Source organism: Accipiter gentilis, chromosome 18 (genome assembly GCF_929443795.1).
Source record: "Accipiter gentilis chromosome 18, bAccGen1.1, whole genome shotgun sequence".
Classification (NCBI taxonomy): domain Eukaryota; kingdom Metazoa; phylum Chordata; class Aves; order Accipitriformes; family Accipitridae; genus Astur; species Astur gentilis.
In genome coordinates, this window is record NC_064897.1 from 29,173,817 (window position 1) to 29,195,166 (window position 21,350).

Sequence of the window (21,350 nt, forward strand, 5' to 3'; positions counted from 1 at the left end):
TTGAAGCAGACTATTAGGGATTAAATAAATTAAACCAGAGGGGAGCTTAACACATTCTCTCTAGGCTTCATTTCTACCTGGCATGCAATTCTGGGTAAGAAACATCCCAGCATTTCAAGAAACACTGTATTTTGGAGGTGACACAACTCAATATGCAGGAAGGATTACATTCAGAAAGCTTTTGCCACCACCACGTGGCTGAAAGCTTGACTGCAGCCCACTGCTGAATAAGTGCAAACTGCCAGCAAGGACCAGCCTTGCTGCCAGGGCCAACTGGGGCAAGTGTTCATAGGTTTTAGAGCCCGTGCCACACACCTAAACAAAGAGCATGCAACTAATTATTAAATAGTAAACACTTTATTAACTTAGAACTACAAAATACACTACCGACTTGCAGTAAGAATAAGGCATGCATTACTACTGGTAAGAACCTGTTAGTTAAAGGATTATACACAGCATATGCCCAACTTGCAAGACACATGTGTTTTCTGTACATTGCTATAGTCCAGTCTGCTGTGTTTCATCTCTGGTCAGCCCCAGAGCCTGGGTTGCTAGGGTCATCCTGGGCTTGATAGATGGAGCCTTTTTCTCTAAAGGTCTAAAAGAAAGCTAAAGTGCTAGATTATCTTTTTTAGTCCCTTCTTCCCCAATTAGGTATCAGGCATGGAAATACTAAGCCCTTCACTGGGCAGATGCTCACACAGCTGGATCACTAACTACCAAGTGCAGTCTATCTAGAAGCTGCAGGACAGCCTTTCTTTCCCATTATTCTCTTGTTGGGGAGACAAAACCTGTCAGTGAGGTTTCACATTAGTCTAAGGTGCTGTATTTCAACTGAAAGGAAGCAGGAGCCTGCTGCCTCTTCTCTAGTACTCTGGTGACACTGAAATGAAGATACTCAACCATGACATGCAGCATTTGGGATAGTGGTCCATTCTTCCAGTATTCTCTCAGTAAAACATGTAGCTCCTGTCCACTGGCAAAGTGGGTAAAACTCAAACTTGATTATGAAATGGGATTCGGATGTAATAATGGACAGGAATCCCCAATTCAAACTGCCCTCCTCCCAGCACCTATGTTATCCACTAAACACAAATCAAGCTTTTCTTGAGAGACTAGCAACTAGGAACAGCTCTGGATGAGTGGTCATGACAAGTCAGGCACAATGTGATTCCAACTGCAGCAGCTTGAATGCCTGAAGTGAAAAAACTGATGAATATGGCTGAAATCTCACAATGAGAAGCTAGTCATCAGCATAGTTTCTCATCAGTGAACTAAAGGACAAGGCAGAAACTCCTGGTACGTGACCAGCACAGATCTCTAACATCCGGAGAAGTCGCTGAGCAGTGGCAACTTGTGACCCTTCCACCTGGAAACAAAATGGAGAAATTACTTAACCAATAGAAAAGAAGAAAAGCAGTGCTAAGCTGTGATAAAAGAATGAACCAGAGCAGGCATTAAGTATGGTTCAGAGCAGCTAGCTACAGAAAATCCTGAAGAGGCCCATTTACTACCCTAACGTTAGGGAAGGTACAGCATTGTCAGCCGAAAACCCTGAAGGGCTTGCCAAAGGCACAGATATTACCTGCTGGTAGGGAAGCAGTCTCTGAGGGTGGAATGATGAGTACACAGAAAAGTGAAGTGTGCTACCGCTGAATGCCAAACTCTCCCTCCAGCTTTTCAGACCAAGCAGGTAATTGGAAAGAGCAGCATATCGGATGGCAAAACAGTCTGTGAAGCAACAAAGCCCAGCTAACAGGAAGCATTATGTGGGCAAGAGAGTCACATGGCAAATAAAAGCTCAGGGGCCCCCAGGAAAAGAAGATGCCTCAAGGAACAAGTGTACCAAGGCTTTGCATATCAGAGAAGTCCTTGTTAATTTAGACTTGGCTTCCTGAGCCTTTGAAGTAGCATGGGGAAGGAGCAGGTAATCTAGAAGACTCATTTCAAGGACTATCAGACTCCTGTACCTCTACTGATCTTGTAGAAAGTCTCTCACACTTCCACAAGACAGTAGAGCATGTACATATATTTATTGCTAATGTAATGACACTCCTAAGGATCAGAGAGCAGTGGAATTCACAAATCCCTTCAGACACCAAATAAGCACCTTACCTCCAGCTCACAGAATAGCGTAGGGCTGCAGTAGACTTCTCCCAGGTTCCGGATGGCATTCATCTCTATGCTGCAGCAATTCACCCTGCCAACTACAGAAAAAGTTTTCCCACATTACAAGCCCCATAATCAACATTCAGTGAAGAAAAGTACCAGGAAATTCCACATCCACAAATGATCCAGGGCTAATTTTGAGAGCACCATAGAAGGTAAGGCAACAGCAAGCAGTACAAACAGAATGGTACAAGATTCACAATGGAATTAGCACAGAAGCCTTTCATAATACTGACAGCAGGAATAGTATTGCCACATTACTGAGTACTGTAACACTAACATTTTGGATAAGGGATCAGAACACTATCAGCATGGGCAGAATCTTCCACTCACTAATCAGAAGCCCTCCTGGCTCATGTGGTATCATGGGGTGGTCATGTCTCCAAGGAATTCACTCCGTCACGAGAGCCATAGCACAAGACAATGCTAAGACTCCTTCTTAACCCAGAATTAGGCCTCCTGACCCCCAGATTTCAGGGACATAGCACCACTGTTCCAACACTGAGCAGTACAGTCTGGTCCCTCCAGTTCCTCAGAACTGAAGAAGGGAGGGTACACAGGAAAGCACCCTCTCCGCTCGAGGCAGGGAGAGAGAAAAGAGAGAGAGAAAGAGATTAGAGGCACAACAGGGCCAGGCAGCACACGGCAGGGATACCAGTCTTGTATTAAAACTGTACTTAATAGTTTAGTAGCTCACCCACTTAGATTCATTTTATTACCCCAGTATCATATGCTTCTCGCTGCTCATTAAGATCATCATTAAGACACATCTGCAACAGCAGACAGAACAGACTTCTGCAGTGCCACAAAAAAACTCCATCAGTAACACAAATCATATTCAGGGATTAGGGAAAGAGAGGTCTGACTAGCAAAAACAAGGAGAGCGCAAGTGAACATGAGATAAGAGAACTATGTTTTATCTAAGAAAACAATAAAAAAAAGGCAGATGAGTTCAGATATAATTTAAACAAAGCTTTCGACAAAGCCACTGGTTTCCTTTGTTTTGTTTCAAGTTAAGTCACTACCCTGTTTTAAGGAAGGCAATAGTGAGTTGTGCTGCTCAGAGAGGAGGAAGAGGGTAGATGCTGTACATACCCCCAGTGACAAGAAAGCATACTTTCCCCAGGAAGAAACTGTCATCCACATACGCTAGGGAAGCTTCAACATTCTTCAAGCTGTCAGAAAAGCACAGACAATCCAGTTGGACAGGGAGGTAAAAGCAGTGCAGCATAAGGACAAAGGGAATAACTTTCAGAAGCACAATTAGAAATCCAATGATGTTAACATCTGCTGATCTGTGAGCTGGCAGAGTTATGCTCTGTGCTAAAAGCATGGCATCAGAGACCTCTGTAATACCCACAGCTGTTTAATAATCCACAACATACTCAACAGTTAGTCTTAATTTGAATGGTGTCCTCCATGATTTGCAGACACTAAGCATCCAAATTCATTAATATTCAACAAGACTTCAGCACTGCTTCAGCTCTTTCAGAAGAGCTAGTCCACACATTTCTGCAGCACCATCTGTGCAGTAAGTATGCAGCTGGGCCTGTCATTTTTGGTAAATGAGAGCCCAGGATCATCAGTCACAAGTTAAGTCACAAAATGCTAACTTTCATGTCTTTGCAAGTATTTACTTATGGCCTGGGGACACAAATATCATTTCTACAAAGACGAGCACAAGATGAGAGAAAAGGGATCAATCCCTGCAGACATCCATAGTGCTGATCCTACTTGACTAGCAGTATCAGTGAACTGGCGACACAGATGCAGCACCTGACTCATTAACAGGTAGCACTACACAGCACATATCAGCCATCTGCATATTACAGAACCTAACAGCACCACCATCATTTCCATCTAATTTTACAGACAGCGTCTTTCCAAAGCCCGGTTTGTATCATCCCATATCTGGATCTAAGAATAAATTCTGCCTCCTCTGCTATGGCAACTTAGTGTACAACAGGCATGTTATTGGACAGAGCGGTTCAGTCCTAATCCCTTGCTGGAGGCCAGAAAAACACTGTATATATTACTGAGCTGTTCCACCACAGCAAGTCTTGGCTTTGAAATCCACTATTCAGCAATTCTGACACAGCAAAAATGTAGATTTAGCCATCAATCCAAGAAAGAATATCAGTTTCCCCTCTCATATGTTCACCCTTCTTTTACCTGTATTTGCTCTTGATGTCAATCATAAACGCAACCAGATCTATCCTGGGCCGAAGGTGATCCCTCTCTGGAGGTAAGGGGAGGGATGTAGCAAGGTGACTGAAAGATAATAAATTTGCCAGTTTAACCAAATAGCTTGGCAAGGCAGTATCCACTTAACCATAACCTCATAACCATTGCAGTTCACCATGTAGTAAGTTACCAGGAAGCCTGCTAATTACTAAACACGTAGGCGCTGAAGAGACTTTGTGATTCTTTAAGTGGCATTCTCATCTCTTAGGCCTACTCATAGTTGCTGACAGCCACAGTGATACTTGCTAGAGAAGGCTGTTTATAATGGGAAGCTTATTAGAGCATAACAAGACTCTCAGAAACATTTTCTCTGCACAGATCTGTATGACAGTCATTTTATTTAATTGTTAAGAACAGTCCTTTCTAACAAAGCAAACCCCAATGCTTTACTGGTAAATTTTGCTGCCAAGTTTCAGTCAAAATGTGTCAGTGCTCTCCTGTCACATTCCAAAGATACTGTTCACACAGGAGAGGCTACCTTCTCTGGTGTCCATGTAACAGAAAGGTGTGTTGTATTTGCAAAACCTTAAACCAGAAACTTATCACTAGTATAGCTTTATAGATAAAGTTATAACTCAGAAAGAGCTTCTATTATACCATTACCCCCTTTTTATCCTGTTCACTGTGCCACGAGTTACTAGGTTAGTTTAGGTGGCCTTCCACACAATACCACCACTGCTGATACAACTGTTGGAAAAAAGAATTACAGGGTGGGGATTTTTTGTGTCTCTTCCCACTACAAAAAACAGGTTTCAGTAATGCAAATCTGGGCCTTCCACAGGGAAGAATATTATCAGCACCATATTTTTGGAAGATCACCCAAAAAACAGATTGGACAAACAAAAATCCCAGAATTTCAGTTTCTCTCACAATCCACTTCCTCTCTGGAAGCCAAAAGAAACACTGATTTTTGTCTCCTTGGGGAATATTACTTCTACCAATTAAATCTTAAGGACTTAAGTTTTCCCCCGTAGCCACAGACCACGGTACACATTCCCTTCTATTAATCATATGCAGTTCGTAGTTTTATCTGCCAGTCTCCAAATAAAGGTGGTTTGTTTCCTATAAATAAGAAAGGTATGATTTAACAAAAACATTCTGAAACTAACACAAGATAGGAGCAAAGTGTGCTTGAAAGACACATTGCAACACAAACAAGTTTATAAACTTAAGGTGAAAATTAGGGAGAAGCTGTGGTGAAAGGGTAATATCAGATCTCATTGTCTAGGGGTGAAAAAAAAACCCCAAACCCAAAAAAGCCTCCATGATTTGGAATTCTACTACATTTAAACCAACATCACTATATGATGTCAGCAGCCTCCAGATATGCACTGCAGAAGCCTTTTTTTTTTTTTCATTCTAGTGGTAAGAGACACAAAAACCCCAGCCCTGCAATTCTTCTCCTAACAGCTGTATCTGGCAGATAGACTTGCCAGACGAGATACCATGTTTCTTTGTAATGTATATTATCCCAAAGCAACACAGTGGGGAAAAAACTGTCACAGACTTCTGCTTCCTCACGAACTTCTGCTTCCTTAGTGATACTAGTGCAGGGACTTGCTCTGTAGTATGAGCCTAAGTTTCCATGCCTTTGTGTAGTTACCCAGCTGCAGTACCAGCAGCCATCTAGCCATGGCACTACACAGCTCAGCAGAGGCTGCAGGATTTGCACAGAAAATTGGGTAATTAACTTACTATTACTTAGCACAAATATCCAAGATGCCATGATCAGAGTAGTACACTTGCTCTAACTGGCTAGTAGAGCATTAGCTCGGGTTTGCCTTACTGCATCACCTTGGCTTACAGCAGCAAAGTAACACAAACACCTTCTGAAGAGCTGACTAAACTCATTTGGTCTTGGCAAGAGAGCTGTCAAGGACATTATATTGTAAAAAGTTAGTTAATCGAGCTTTTAAGACAGGACTTGTCATGCAGATAAAGTTAAAATTGCAAATGTGTCTTAATAACTTGAGGAGGAAAAGCACATGCATGCATACAAACCAGAAAATGGCTGTGAAAAGCACCAAAAATAAAGGACATCTTTCAGGAAAACTTGTTTGGTTGAAAGTAGTTGCAAGCAGCGTACTTGTCCCATTTTGTCCGAGGGTGTTTAATTCCTGTATATGCCAGTCTCGCAGGAGACAAAAAAATACCTGTGCTCCTCTCATGCCCTTCCAATTTAGTAGTCAAACATCACTGCACCTTCCAAAGGGCAATGGTAGGTGCATAGTGAATGTGACGACCGCGAGAATTATTTCCACCCCCCGTTTCTAATCACGCCGGAGCCGCGTGCCCTGAAGACTGAGCAGTTTGCCTTCTGCAGAGGCTCGCCACATCCGTGCCGTGCAGCAGGTGCCCTCCGGTACCCACGACAGCAAGCTCGTTCTCTGAAGCCCGCACCCTCCGGCTCCCACCACCGCCGCTTGGCGAGAAGCTGCACTTAGAGGCAGTTTCCATGCGGGCCCTTCTGCAGCAGAAACTTTCCGTGAACCCGCATCACAGCCGCTGCTTTGGCTCCGTCCCGCGGCCAGGGCGGCAGAGGGACCCCGTGCGCTCCCGCCGTGCGGCCGGGCGTCCCGCTATCCCCCCCCACTCACATGCTGATCTTGAAGTTCTTCTTCTCCCGCAGGATCGCCTCCGCCAGCCGGTGCTGCAGCCCACCGTCCGAGCCCACCAGCTGCGCGGACGGGAGGAAAAACGGCGGTCGGGGGCGGGGCCCAGCCGGGGCAGCCCCGCCCCTCGCCCCCCACCGACCGGCCGGGGGGCGGGGCCAGCCCCGGCGCCCACCTTTGCCTACGGCAGCCAGGCGGCCTATCCCCGCGGGGAGGGGGGGGGCGGGGCCGGCGCGGCCGTTGCCCCTGAGGCGCGGCCGTTGCCCCTGAGGCGCGGCCCGCGGCGGCGGAGGCTGCAGGGCAGGCGGACGCCTACCGCAGGGCCGGGCGCCGGGAGAGGGAAGGGACGGCGGCGGCAGCGCCGGACCTACCAGGAGGACGGCGGAGCTGAGCGTCGGGAGCTTGTCGTAGGGCTGCAACACCGCCATCGCGCCCGCCGGGATTCAAACCGCAGCTACGCCACACGTCGCGCTAACGTAGCGCGTCAGGGGAGGGGGGCGGAGCCTAGGGTGGGGCGAGGCTGCGTGCGCGCGTGCGCATTGGGCCCGCCGGGGCGTGGGCGGGGCTTTTAGTCACGCGCAGGCGTGTGCCGGGCGGGGTGGTGTTTTCCCGGTAGCGGAGGGTCCGCCCGTTCGGTGAGCGCCGCTCTCGTACCGGCGGCCCCCCGAGCAGCAGCAGCAGCAGCGGTGTTCCTGCGGCCCCGGGGCAGCCGCGGCCGGGACTCTCGGCGGTGGGACGCTGGCCTCGTCTCGCCCTAAGCTTCCGAGAAGCAAAGTCGCGGATCCCGGGGCATCCTTGCAGGAGGTGGGGTCCGTTAGTCCGCTCAAGCCTGAGCGGTACCGAGGGCTCCAGTGAAATCCCGCTGTCCCTTACGCAGGCACGCATTAACAGGGGCAGTGCGCTTCCCTGCTGTAAAGGCTGCTCGATGTGACGGCTAGGGAAGGGAATCGCCTGAACACCCTACGGCCGGGCTTCGCACGCTGACTTGTTCTGCGTGGGGTTTTGCGGCAGCTCCAGCAGCCCCGACCACCGCCCTCCCCCTTCCTGGGCACCTTCCCCTCGCCGCCCTCGGCTGGCCGGCCTCTGCCCGGCCCTGCAATCCCCTGCTGTGATGGGTTGACCCTGGCTGAACACCAGGTGCCCACCAAAGCCATTCTATCACTCCCCCATCCTTAGCTGGACAGGGGAGAGAAAATATAACAAAAGGCTCGCGGGTCGAGATAAGGACAGGAGAGATCATTCACTATTACCGTCACGGGCAAAACAGACTCAATTTGCAAAACATACTCAATTTATTACAAATCAACCAGAGCAAGGTAATGAGAAGTAAAACGAAATCTCAGAACACCTTCCCACCACCCCTCCGTTCTTCCCGGGCACAACTACCCTCCCGGATTTCACCACCAAGCCCCCCCAGCGGCACAGGGGGACAGGGATGGGGTTTATGGTCATCACACGTTATTTTCTGCCGCTTCACCTCCTCAGGACGAGGGCTGATCACACTCTTCCCCTGCTCCAGCGTGGGGTCCCACCCACGGGAGACAGTCCTCCACGAACTCCTCCAACGTGGGCCATTCCCACGGGCTGCAGTTCTTCACGAACTGCTCCAGCATGGGTCCATTCCACGGTGTGCAGTCCTTCAGGAGCACACTGCTCCAGCGCGGGTCCCCCCACGGGGTCACAAGTCCTGCCAGAAAGCCTGCTCCGTGGGCTCCTCTCTCCACAGATCCGCAGGTCCTGCCAGGAACCTGCTCCAGCGCGGGGTTCCCACGGGGTCACAGCCTCCTTCGGGAACCCACCTGCTCCGGCGTGGGGTCCTCCACGGGCTACAGGTGGAGATCTGCTCCACCGTGGACCTCCCTGGACTGCAGGGGGACAGCCTGCCTCACCAGGGTCTTCACCACGGGCTGCAGGGGAATCTTCGCTCCGGCGCCTGGAGCATCTCCTCCCCCTCCTTCTTCACTGACCTTGGTGTCCGCAGGCTTGTTTCTCTTACATGTTCTCACTCCTCACTCCGGCGGCAGTTTCTCTCCGTCCCAACTTTTTTCCTTCTTAAAAATGTTATCACAGAGGCGTTACCACTATCACTGATTGGCTCGGCCTTGGCCGGCGGCGGGTCCGTCTCAGAGCCGGCTAATATGGGCTCGCTCTCTCTTGAACACAGGGGAAGCTTCCAGCAGTTTCTTACAGAAGCCACCCCTGTAACCCCCCCCCGCTACCAAAACCTTGCCAAACAAAACCAATACACCTGCCCGTGACACAGGCAGGAAGGAGCCCGTGCCAGCGGCCCTGCGGTTAGAGATGTAGGCTGAGCTCTTCTCGCTCCAAGGTCAGAGCGGGATGATGACGTGCAGCAATGCAAAGCCCTCGGTGGCCTGTGGTCCACCTTGCTGCATCTCTTGCTCTTTGCCTTGTCCCAGGGTTCGGCTCCACTCGGTGCCGAGGAGGGTCCAGGAGCCCCTCAGCTGCCTGCCGGGGCTGGTCCCTCCCTGCCCCTTCAGCCGGGGCACCTCCAAATGGCAGGAGACACGCCAGGGGGAGGAAGAAGGCTGCAGGAGGACAAAGACGTGTCTCCCCCTCTGCGGCAAGCCAGCAAGGGGGGGGGGGGGGGGGGGTGTTAATGTAAGCTGACATCACATGGCTGCTGTGGCTTTTTTGATCTTGACAAAGGCAGACGGTTCCGCTCGTTGCCAGCATGAGACAAATTACAGGTGAAGCAGAAGAGATTACAGGATATTTCTGGTTGTTGTTAAATTCGGCAGGGGGAAGGGAAGACATGTCCTGAAGATGGCAGGCAGGCAGATGCAATAAATAACGAGAGCCAGCTCCCAGGTTAGGGGGGCACAGAGAGCAATTTGGACAAAGCTGCTTTTGGGCTGCTGAGGGTGTAGAAATACACTAAAAGCTGCAGCACCCACCTAAAAGGTGTTTCTCCTCTTTCATCCCCCTGCTGCTCCCCATTGCCTGCTCTCTGGCCCTGCAGAAGGACCTGGGTGGCTTCAGTGTCTGGTCAGGGACATGCTCGCCATCCCCTCTGTCGCTGCAGGCTCCTGGTGACACCGATGCCTGTTGAGGTTCGGCGTGTCCAGATGAGCTACCACCAATCCTACTGTTACTTTTCCCTGTCCCCAGCAGGTTTCTTGGCCATCCCTTGGCAGACTTCCCTTTAGCGCCTTACTAACAAGGACCCTGGGGTGCACGGCCCACCTGAGGATGACTCAGAGGGGGGCAGCGGTACAGGCTTTGCACAGCCAATTTTGTCCTGGGATGCAAAGCCATAGCCCAACAGCTGGCACGGGGAGCCGCACCAGGCAGATTCACTTTGCTTTCCTTCATCTTTGAAACACAGGCAGGGATGCTCTGGGGAGTGGGGCAGGGGAGTGTGTGCAAAGCCTGCAGAGCAAGCTCAGCTCTGTGGGAAACCAGCAGGGAGAACAGGAGTCATCGTCCTGCACCCTCATTGGCTATTTACCCATGGGCCAAGGGGTGTAAAACAGATCTAATGTCAAAGGGTAGCATTTAAAAACTATTTTTCATGATAGGGGATAGCATAAGGAGATGGAGGCTCAGGCTGGTAATATGCCTGCAGCTCTTGTCTAGCTCTGTAGCTCGGCAAGGAGAGGAGGGGAGAGGGATGAGAAACAGTGTTGGAGGCTGGGGTGTATTTTACATATCACTGTGTGACTATGTCAGGCTGTTTCACCTCTCTCTACCCCATTTCCAGGTTGCAAAGCAGGAATAATGAGTCGATCTCTGCTTCCGAGCAGTGCAGGAGAGCTGAAGCAAGGGTGTAAATGCACTGGCCCCCAGTGCAGGCAGAAGGGGGGAAAGCAGGGTACAATATGGAACGGGAGAGCTCCTGATTTTAGTCTGTGGGCCATTGTACATTGCTCTGGTAGCACAAACCATTCAAAAAATGAGTAGAAGTGTAATGTACTTCCTGTGAAGATGCTCTGGTGATGCCAGTGAAGGCAATTAGCATCAGCAAGATTTGGCCTGGCCATTACCAGTGCTCCCCGGGAATGGTGCAGTCGCTCCTGCAGCAGAACAACACCAGCTGCTACAAAAAATATTGTACAACACACATTGCCCTCGAATATCCTTGGCCAATTTGCTGTATGCTTCATCCAGTGGGTTGGTGACTGAATCTCAGGATATTTTCTCTCTGATTTCTCTCTCGGTTCTCTCCCTGATCAGCCAGAGGAGCAATGGAGACAGGCTTTGGAGATGGTCTCGGGAGCACTGCTGACCCCAGCATGGTCCCATTTGTCCCAGTACCTGCTCCCAGACCTCCTGTGGCTTCATCCCAGCCCTGTTTAGCACAAGTTTTGTGAGATGTTGCCTGGCCATATGTCTCTGGCTCTGACCTAACCTCTTGCAGTGCTGCCCACAAAGCACGCAGAATACAAACTTGTGTATATTTGATCACACTTGTTCTCTCACTAATAGACAAAAACGGTATCATCTGCAGCAAGTGCACATTATTAGGGAAACTAATGACATTTCCACATATGTTGCTGGCAACTTCAGCTTCCTTTGGCAAAGGGTCTCTCCAGCTATTGTTAGACCCAAAGTAAGTCAGCTTTTTCCATTCTGCTGTTTAATTTAACTCACCATACACATTTCCTCAGCTTTTTGGTCAACTCAGCAAAGCTTTTCGAATGGGTTTCCTTATTTGAAGCTGCAGTAGCACCCAGAAGGCAGGCTACTCTGCTTTCCCACCGGAGTATCCAACTCATGTCCTGCCATGCATCCAGGGTGCCTTCTGCATCCTGCAGCAGCTCCCTCACCTCCAGCAGCTGAGCAGGGAAGTATTTCTGTGACTCTTGCTGGAGTTTTGTCCTCTACTGTGGACCTTGGGGGAGGCTAGTTGGATAAAGTCCATCTTCTCCCATGCCTCTACCTACCATGGGAGAGTAGTATTTGGGGGATTGGTATTGCCTTAAAGACAGGCAGATACTTGTGTCTGATCATCTCAGAAGATGCTGATAAAAGCCTAAAGGATGCTAGAGAACAGCAAGGAAACTTGTTAGGAAAAACTGGAATAACACTTAATCCGTTTTGGGATTAAGCCCAGCTCAGTATATAATTCGTGCTGTGATTTATAGGCATGTTGCAATCAGGAAGCATGTGCCTGAGATTCCCAACCATCTCCTCTTTCTCCCGCCAGGGCTTTTGTCTGAGAAGGGTTTCATGATTTCGTCTCTGGCTGGGTGGCCCTCTCAGGTCTAACCTGACCCCGCACTTGCCTTCATTGTGCAGGTGAATTTGTGACTGCCCAGAGATATGGAGGCAGTTGGAGGCTTGGTGGTGGGCAGGTATCCTGGGTGAGTGGCTTCAGGGGGCTTGTGTGTGCACAGCCACTCAGGGGCTTCCTCCAAGCCAGGTGGAAGGAACCCATTTGTGCCTGAAACACAATCTACTGGGAAATTCAACCTCGCACTTCACAGCTTCTGGGGCATAGACGTGTAGGGGGCACAAATTTGGGGCTCAGACAGTTTGGTGGATATTATTAGCCCTGCAAGGCTTTAAAACCTCCCCCTGCGGTGCACCTGCAGGGCTGTAGGTGTCAGACACTAAGCGGGCAGGACTGGAGAGCGCAGGCAAGGCAACAGGCAGCTCTTGGGGCTGGAGCCAGTTGTTTGATTGATTTTGTTAAAACATTTTTGTGTTAAATGACTTCTAGGTCACGGTGAAAATTTCCCTGTGTACAAAAAAGACCCAACCAATAAACCAAACCAGTTTGGTTGTTCCTATTTCTGTGCTGCTGAAAAAGCTGAAAATGTTGTAACAAAACCTCTTCTGTCAGCAGCAGCAATGACAGAGCCAGGTACGGATTCAGGAAACAAGGTATTTCACTGAAAGCAAGAATATTACTTTTCTGTTTTCTGCTGGAAGATACTTTTGGTCAAAGCGTTGGTTATTTCATTTTTGCATAAAACCCCTAAAGGGAGTACTAATCTCCCTTCCCTTTCCACCCCTCCCTCCCTCTGCTTCCATCCCATGGCCAGCAAGCCACCAGCCCCCAGAGTCTGGGATGGGCCCACCGGTGACTCTGCGGAGCCTTAAAATCCCATAAATCTCCATCAGCCCGAGTTCACACACGTCTCCCCCAGCATTTCTCCTCCTCCCCAGCCCCATCCTTCCTTCTCGGCCTGGCAGAGAGCAGGTCCTCCAGCGCTGCAGCCTGGGCTGCGGGTGATGCGGGAGGAGGGAGAGCATCCCTCGGCCGCCTCTCCCGTGGCTCTCGTCCGGGTACCATGTGCGGGTGAGCTCGGGAGGCCCGTTGCCATAACGACCGCTGCTAAAATCCCCCCCCCCCCCCCCGCGCGGGGATGCAATTGGTTGCGGACGGTCCCTCCTTCGGGGGGGAGCCGGTGCTGGGGTGCCCTGGGGAGGCTGGAGGGGGGCTGAGGCTGCCGGCAGGCGGTGGGGGAAGGCCCCAGGAGCCCCGGTGGGAAATGAGGCCGTGCTGCTGGCTGCGTGTCATCCCTGCACGCTCCCGCCAGCCACGGCTGCTCCCGCCATCCCATCCCTCCCTCCCGCCCTGCGCCTGTCGCCTCTCACTGTCGCCCTGCTCTCCCGGAGCGGGGTCCCTTCTCCCTGGCACTGCCTGGCTGGGAGAGGAGCCTGACTCATCCCGGCCGGGCCCTGGCAGATGCTGGAGGCGGCAGCCTCATCTTGTCGCCCCTGCGCCCACGGAAGGAGGTAGGTGGCATGTTGCAGGGATGCAATGCGTGGGAGCGGGGCCGTGTCTGGGTCCCCAGCCATCGGCAGCTCCTTGCCCCAAGCTGGAAGCTGCCCCAGGGTGCGCAGTCCTGGGAGGATCTTCTGTGGTCAGGGTGAGCCCGTGGCTGGTAATGCTGCAACCTGGTTTGCGTTCCCGACCATGCACACGGGAGGGTTTTGTCCCCAGAGTCACCTGTGTCCTGGCACTGTGCATGGGCACCACTTCTGCCTTGCTCACCCCCTGCCCGGTCACCGCTGCCTGTCCCTATCTCCTGCAAACCCCTCCTCCCTGCTCCTGGCCCCCCCCGAGCAGTTTCTGCCCTGTCACTTGCAGCGTGCCCCCCAGGGCGCCCGTCACAGGTGTACCCACAGCACCTCCGGGGGGGCAGCCGGAGGTGGCACAGGGGATCCAGGGGTGACACTGAAGGAGAGCGGCTGGAGTGACACATGTGGCATGGGTTTATAAAGGGTCAGTCAGCTTACCTCTATGAGATGCTGTCTCAGCTGAAAGACCAGGGACTCTTTTGTGTCTTTGGGGGGACACGGATGTCCCGCTGCAAAATGGGGTGCTGAGATCAACCGGTCCAGCAAGGGTTAAGGCGCATTTAATATCTGCAGAGCTGCTCCGGAAAGCTGACATCTTTGAATGAAACTCCCTCTTCTCGGCATTTGCAGCCAAAATCTGTTCACCCACCTGACGAGAGCAAGTGCTTTGCCTGGCCGGCCCGGCAGAAGCGGGGGGGGGGGGCTCTGACACCTCGCCCAGTGCTCGGCTTGGCCATGGCAAAGACCCTTCATTGGGGGGCAGGGACGGGTGAGCGGTGGGGGGATGCGGCACGAGGTGAGGGCTGCATAGCAAGTAGACTGAAGAATAGGTTGCTGGCGAGGAGCTGGGAAATGCTGGCTCTGCTAGTCATGGAGGAAAGATAAATGGGGAAGTCTGCAGGGCTGCTTTTTATTGCGGTGCTTTTTGGACGGCAGCTTCACTCCTAGGTTTGGAAAGCAGATGATCAGGGAAGGAAATGAGGTTGCTGGCTTTCCTCCCGTCGCCCCGGGGGTCTAAGCTGGAGTCACCTTCCCAGGCTCCCTAACCCTGCTCGTTGCTGTCTCCAGCCGAGGACTGTTAGCAGCTGCTGGGGCACCTCTGGAAGAAGGGGTTTGCAGCAGCCTTGGTCCCCCAGCCTGGCTGTGGCAGTAGCTGGGGGGTGCACAGGAGCTACTTTTGCAGAGCACATAGGAAAACTGCGCTGAGGGGCCTCTGGCCAAACCTGGACCTCAGACCTGATGGCTGGCGGGGAGGGGGGTTTGTGCCTAATTCTTTCCGCAGTCCCTCAGGACAAGTTGAGGGAGGGAAAGCCCACAGCGGGATCCCCGCTCCCCACAATACTTCTGTGACATTATTGCTGGCTGGGGTGGGGGGTTTCCTCCCAAGTTACTTGCCTGAGGAAGGCAGAGGCAGCCATGAAGAGGCAGGAGCAGGGCCCAGGCTGCCCCTTTGCTCCTGGCCAAATGGCTGCCGATGCTGAGCTGCCCGGTCCTGTGGCTCTCAATAAGGTGGAGCAGGGGCCTCGTAAAAGAAAGGTGCGAATCATTGAGAGGGAGACAGAAAAAGTCCTCCTGGACTTGGCAATGGTAGGGGCAGCACCATGGGTAGCAAAAACAAGGATTGCTGAAAGCCAAAGAAGCAAAATCCACCTAGGTCTCTCCTGTCATGCAAGGAGAACAGATAAATATCAACATCCATGCCAATAAGTGGGAGGAAATCAGGCGTTTTCTCTGATGCTGGCAGTTTCTTGCTTACATTAACAAGAATTGCAGCTCATTTCAGATCTAAACCTGTGACAAAAAGGGTGTTATTCAGAGGGTAGAGATGAACCTCATGCTTCCTGCTGCCAGTCTCAGGGTGAGCAGGCAGGGACGGGCTCTCCTGCTGCAAGAGGCGTCCAGCAGATAAATGCTGCTGGGCACATTGGAATCAACTGATGGCTGTGGTGTTAAAAAAAGTCAAAAAAGCTCAGCCTCCAGTGTGGAAAAGGACAGCTGCCAGGATGGAGATGGTCAGAGCTCGCCCCAGCCTCCCCTTAATGGCCCAGCACAAGGGAGGTGGGGGGACACGTGGTTATTGGCAGAGGGGTGACTTGGGGGATGGTCGTAGGTGGCAGCTTTCAGGTGTCTGGAAAAGCAGGAGCTCAAAGCGGGTGCAGCTCTGCCCTAACTCCGTCCCCAGTGAAGTCAAGGGGCATTTCATCAGCCCCACTGAGAGGTGAGGGTTTTGGAAAGCCTCCCTTCAGGACTGCTATTTGTGCCTGAGCCTGGCGCTGTTGTGCTTTCCCAAGCCTGAGGGTCCCCGGTTTAAGCCACTGAAGCCTGTGACAAGTGGCATGCTCACCGTGCAAAACCCAGCAGTCCTGGTGCCCAGGGGAGGCCGTAGCTGTGCTTTTTGTAGGGGGATGCTTCCCAATCCCCTTTTCTGCCCCTGCATGACCCACATCCTGGCGAGTATTTTGGTAAGAGCAGGCAGCTGGGAGTCAGGTAAGCTGGGCACCGCTGTGGATTGCAATGTGGGTTGCTCCCTCCCTCCCAAAGGATGGGGATAAGGGATGGGCTCAAACATGGCACCATTACAGCTTTTAAATGGCACTGAGTCAGGGTGTATGCCCTGAGCACAGCATCAGCAGGGCCATAATGGTGGGGAGGGAGTGGGCCAGGGCACCAGCAGGTTGTGGGGCTGGGACCTCGTCTGTCCGCCCCTCCGGAAAGCTTCAGCCGTGATGGCCAGGCAGGGAGATGCTGGCTCCTTCCTGCTCGCTCCTTTTTAGCGCTGGGTCGACAGCCATCATGTGGCACGTTGTTTTGTGTTCCCCAGGGTGGCACTGCTCCGAACTCAGCACCACGCGCCCAAGTGGCGAGGGGATCCTGGGAAGGCAGATCTGCCGCTCCCGGTAAGTGGCTCCCACTGCCATGGGGCTGATGCAGGGGGTGGATTGAGGCTCTGCTCGGAGACCAGTGCTCAACCGAGCACCACAAGGTCCCTGAGCCCCAGCAAAGCAGGACGCTAAACAGGGGTGCAGCAAGGGAGGGCTTAGCCCAGAGCCAGACCAGCTTAGACTGGGAATTCAAAGGGGTTGTGGAGCATCAGGGGAAGGGGCAGCAGGTTTTTCCCCAAGCAGGAGATAAGAAGCAGCTGTATTTACCCGCTGCCTACCTTTAACGGCTGGCAGCAGGGCTGGGGGCGTGCGGGCTCCTCCTCCTCTGCGGGGAGGGAGCAGGACTGCCGCTCGCTCAGTGTGTGGTGTCCCAGCAACGAGCCCAAGGGATTGCCCTCTCCCAAAGGCTGAGGTGCCTTGATGTGCAACCTTGGTGTGCAACCGAGGACGACCCAGGGTGGGCCGAGGCTGTGAGGAGGGGTGCAGGGAGGCTGGGCACTGCTGATGAGGCAGATGTCTTGTGCTGAAGCTCAGTGGAGGTGGGTTTTGGGTTCTCCCACTGTACAAGCTTTCTCCCCTTTTCTCTGGCAGCCATGCCCCATTTCTTGGATTGGTTTGTACCAGTGTATCTGATGATCTCCATTCTCATCCTGGTGGGCTTTGGAGCTTGCATTTACTACTTCGAGCCAGGACTCCAGGAAGCCCATAAGTGGCGAACGCAGAGGCCGATCATGGAACGAGACCTTCGGAAGACACTGATGATTCGGGACAACCTGGCCTTCGGGGTGCCTGAGGTCTGACACGCTGCCCATCGAGTCCAGAAGAGCCTCTCCTCTTGGTAGGGATGACAGTCCTGCCCTGCACAAGCAGGGCTGATCGTCACTTTGCGCTTTGCTGATCTAGGTCTCATACTTACCTTTTTGACCCTTTGCTTCTTAGGCAAGGTTTGTGTGGAACTGCAGGCTCAGGGCTTCCCATGTGCTCACAGCCCTTCATGCAGCCAAGGAATTCTGCTCTTCCTCATGGCCGAGACTGATGAATCGCTCAAATGAAAGGTCCCTTGTTAATCACTTGAGTTTGAGCTGCCTGGCATCTTGACATGACCTTCAGTAGGAAAGGTCTCTGCAGGGGTACTAGGCTTGCAAAGGAACACAGAGCCTTTTACTCCTATTCACTGGGTTAAATCTAACCCAGCCTGTTTAAGTCCAGTGGATATTTTGGGGGAAATAAATGGGATTTCAAGCCAGATCGTTGCTTCAGCTAAGCTCTTCACCCTTGGTGCTGGGATGGTAAGCTTGCTGAAGCTCTGTGCAGAGGGACCAAGGGCTTAGCGAGCCCCAGAGACTGAATGCCTTTATCCCTGCTAAAGGTGCACTGCTTCTCTGTGTCTGTTTGGGAGATGGAGAACATCCATCCACCCATCCATCCATTCCAGATGCATTACATTCAAATTAAAGATCTTTACTAAAGAAGTTTTCCCAAGTCCCATGTCAAGCTGAGAATATTCTGCAGCCCTCCATGAAGGGGTGTTGCCACACTTAGCACATAAGCCTCTCCCGATCTGCCTGACCTTCTGCTCCTCTGCCGCAGAGTGAGATCGGATAGTCTGGGAGGTAACTTGCACTTGTTCGGTCCTCTGCCCTCCAGAGTCCTATGGCATGGATGGGCTCTTCCTTAACTGTCATCCCAATGAAAGCTGTGAAGCATCCCTCAACCCCCTTTCCCTGCAAGTCTCTGAGAAGGGACACTGAGCCTGTTGGTGAAATGGGCCCATTGCACCACCTCTGCTTTCTGGACTGTATAATGTGGGTCTGGCACAAAATCCCATGTTCATAGACTACCTGCACTTTCTGCACTGCCCTGGGGCTGATCGGCTACCAAAGTGCTGTGTGAAGGTGTGATGCTGGGGCTAAGAGGGACATTCACATCTTCTCCTTCCTTGCCAGCCCAGTGCAGTGCTCACTGTGTACAGGGAGATTTGGGAGAGCTCTGAACCTGTGGCAGGAGGTTGTGTCAAGAGCCTCTCCTCACCTCTCCTCCCACCCCAACACCCACTCTTCGGATGCCCTAGGTGCAGCGGTGCTACTTGTGAGCACGCTGGACACAGCGGGGTCCTGTGTGTCCCACTCCTGCATGTGGCCAGGGGTGTCAGCTGGTGCACCACCCCATGTCCACATGTCTGCGCATCCCATGCCATCACATGGACCTGCCAATATTGGGGCGACCCGCATCCCCAGCGTGCTCCCGGGGTGCCATCTTTGTGCCATAGTCCCTGATGGCTCCTTTGGGCAGCAGGGGTCCCTTGGGCCAGCTGCCCAAATCTGCCACAGATCCCGGATGGGCTCGTGTCACTCAGCCTCTCCTGTGAACCTGTCAGCGGAAGTTTTCTCCTCCATTCCCAAAGAAAGGAGGAGAGTGCACTGGGCTGGTTTGAGTGAGCAATGCTCCATTGGTAATTCTCCGGGGGTGAAAGTTAATTTTTAGCTCTATGGGTTTTGGCTGAGGGAGGAATAGGTCAGGACATCCTGCAAATATCCTGGGTCTTTCTGGGACATTCCATCCACTGGATTGCAATCGTATCACCATTATCTTCTACACCAAAACCAGGCACACTGGCAGGAGCTCTTTGGCTCTGTTTCAGCCAGAGGACAAGTTGAGAGTCCTTCCATTCAGCTAAAAACCAGAAATCATGATGCAAGTACCCAAACTGGGGAGTCTTGCTCAGCAGGGAAATGCAGTGAGTGGGATTGTTCCTGTGCCCAAAGTTACGCTAACCCTGGCAAGCAAAGGCTCAAAGTGCAGGTGCAGCTTGAACCAGGTAAATCCCACGTATTTTTGTGCCTTGGTGACTTGGGGCTGCGAAAGGGAAATGCCTTGGGGCTGAGCTGCATGGTCTGACATGCCACCCTCAGCTGCATGGCTTACGTCCTCTGCCCTCTGGCACAACACAGCCATATCTTCAACCGCCAGCTTGGAAACCTGCTTCCTCACCTCAACTCCCTCGTAGCTGGGACTGCACTGCAAACGGACCGCAGCTGAGCCATGGGGTAGCAACAAAACCCTCTGTATTGGAGCTAAGGGTCTTGCAGGTTAAACCGTCCCTGTGGGAAGGGGAGCCTGCTCTCCGCAGCCTACACCAGCACAGGCTGCTCTGCAATCGCACCTCCTCCAAACCCACTTTCTGCTGCTGAGTCAAAAGAGAAGAGGGAAAACCACTAGCCTGGTAAAAACAAAAGGCTGGGTCTGCCACCACTGCTCTCAGCCACCTGGCATCCATGGTGCGATGGAGCTCCCCACGGAGGTCCCCCATCCCCTCCTCTGTGTCCTCCTCTGCACACTCTCCTGCCTGTTTTCCCCTTCGCTCTGCCCGTGACTCACCGCAGAAACCAAGCCAAAGGAAGACAACAAACAGTTCAGGGCTGGACTAGAGAGGAACTAGTTATTCATCTCCTCTGGCTTAGGTTTCAGACTGTTTAGTCCTGATGCAATCAGTATTAAGCCAGGTATTTTCCACAGGTATGAAGGACTTCATTGCCAACAGTGTCAAAGCCCTCCCCAGTGGAATAAAACTGTGTGACAAACAGCATGGCCGATGCTTTATTTTCCTGTTGTTCCCCCTGGGAGCTGCCTCCCTCCAGCTCTGGGCAGGCAGCAAGGACCAGTCTGCAGCGAGGTTTCCTTTACAGCAGGGTAGGTCTTCATCCGCCTGGTTTCTGTGTCAGCTACACTGCGAGGCTATCTGGCAATAATTAAGCCAAAGGCAAAAGCTGCCTGAAAACTGAGACTGTCTCTCCCCTGTGGGACCTGTGCAGCCAGGGAGACCTCAGGGGAGAGGGAAATAGTCACAGATACTGAATTAAACCACGTAAAGCATCAGAGAACATACTTAGTGCTGGAAATACTGCACAGCATCAGGTTGGTCTTTTCCACTTTCTCTCTCTCTGCCTTTAAAGCAGCAGAGGAGTTACACTGCCCTGAGCCTTCCCCCAGCACTCCCCATGACTCGCTATGGGTCACAGGACGGTGGTTCCCCTTCTGCTCCCCAGCCCTGGCCACCCGAAGGCAGGCGAGCATTGCCCCTGCCATGCTGTGGGTGCTATTGCTGCCTGGCTCCCCTTCTCTTTGTTCCCATTTGCCCACCAAACCACACGTATTCTCATCCCACCACACCAAAACACCTTTCTCCTTTCTTCCTTGGTTATTACATTGCCCTTCAACGGCTCTTTTATAGCAAGGAAGGTGTAGGTGGCAAGCTGATCCCCTGTAACGGATGCCCTCTTGACACCCAAAATGCCCCAAAGTTGGCAAGAAATAATCAGAGTAATGAAGGAGCAAAAGAAAATCAGAATAAGGGAAAGAAGCATCAACGCGAACAAACACCCAACAAGTGAACACTGACCTTCTTCAGTGGGGCATAAATTGTTGAACTGGAATCTGCCATTTGAGGGGAAAAAAAGAAGAGAGGAAGGGAAAACATTTCAAAAATTTAGCAATTTTAATTTTTTTTTTTTAAATTGCACCCGTTGTCCTTAGGAGCAGGTGGCACTGGCCTGACCTGGGGGGTCTGCACCGCTCCTCCACCTCCCACCATGGGAGCGGGGCAGGGGGCCGCGGCATGGGGCTGCCAGTGGCGTGGGGCTGCCGGTGGTGTGGGACTGCCGTGGCGGAG

The 21,350-nt window shown here is 52.2% G+C and overlaps 2 protein-coding genes across 4 annotated transcripts; one reads left to right on the forward strand and one right to left on the reverse strand.

Annotated features, from left to right (window-relative positions):
* Positions 1-338: 338 nt before the first annotated feature.
* On the reverse strand, positions 339-7,520 carry CENPM (centromere protein M). Of its 2 annotated transcripts, XM_049822058.1 has the most exons (6): positions 7,397-7,520; positions 7,011-7,090; positions 4,342-4,440; positions 3,265-3,344; positions 2,116-2,207; positions 339-1,369 (listed from the first exon to the last, which is right to left on the reverse strand). In XM_049822058.1, exons 1-6 carry the CDS (start codon positions 7,451-7,453, stop codon positions 1,244-1,246), a joined length of 534 nt encoding a protein of 177 aa, XP_049678015.1. In that variant the 5' UTR covers positions 7,454-7,520; the 3' UTR covers positions 339-1,243. The 2 variants fall into 2 exon arrangements, with proteins under 2 accessions (XP_049678015.1, XP_049678016.1); XM_049822059.1 differs by lacking the exons at positions 339-1,369; positions 2,116-2,207 and adding an exon at positions 2,538-2,707.
* Positions 7,521-13,091: 5,571 nt separating this feature from the next.
* Positions 13,092-20,253, forward strand: SMIM45 (small integral membrane protein 45). Of its 2 annotated transcripts, XM_049822090.1 has the most exons (4): positions 13,092-13,733; positions 16,621-16,696; positions 17,273-17,519; positions 17,621-20,253. In XM_049822090.1, exon 3 carries the CDS (start codon positions 17,275-17,277, stop codon positions 17,479-17,481), a length of 207 nt encoding a protein of 68 aa, XP_049678047.1. In that variant the 5' UTR covers positions 13,092-13,733; positions 16,621-16,696; positions 17,273-17,274; the 3' UTR covers positions 17,482-17,519; positions 17,621-20,253. The 2 variants fall into 2 exon arrangements, with proteins under 2 accessions (XP_049678047.1, XP_049678046.1); XM_049822089.1 differs by having other exon boundaries at positions 17,273-20,253.
* The last annotated feature ends 1,097 nt before the right edge of the window (positions 20,254-21,350 follow it).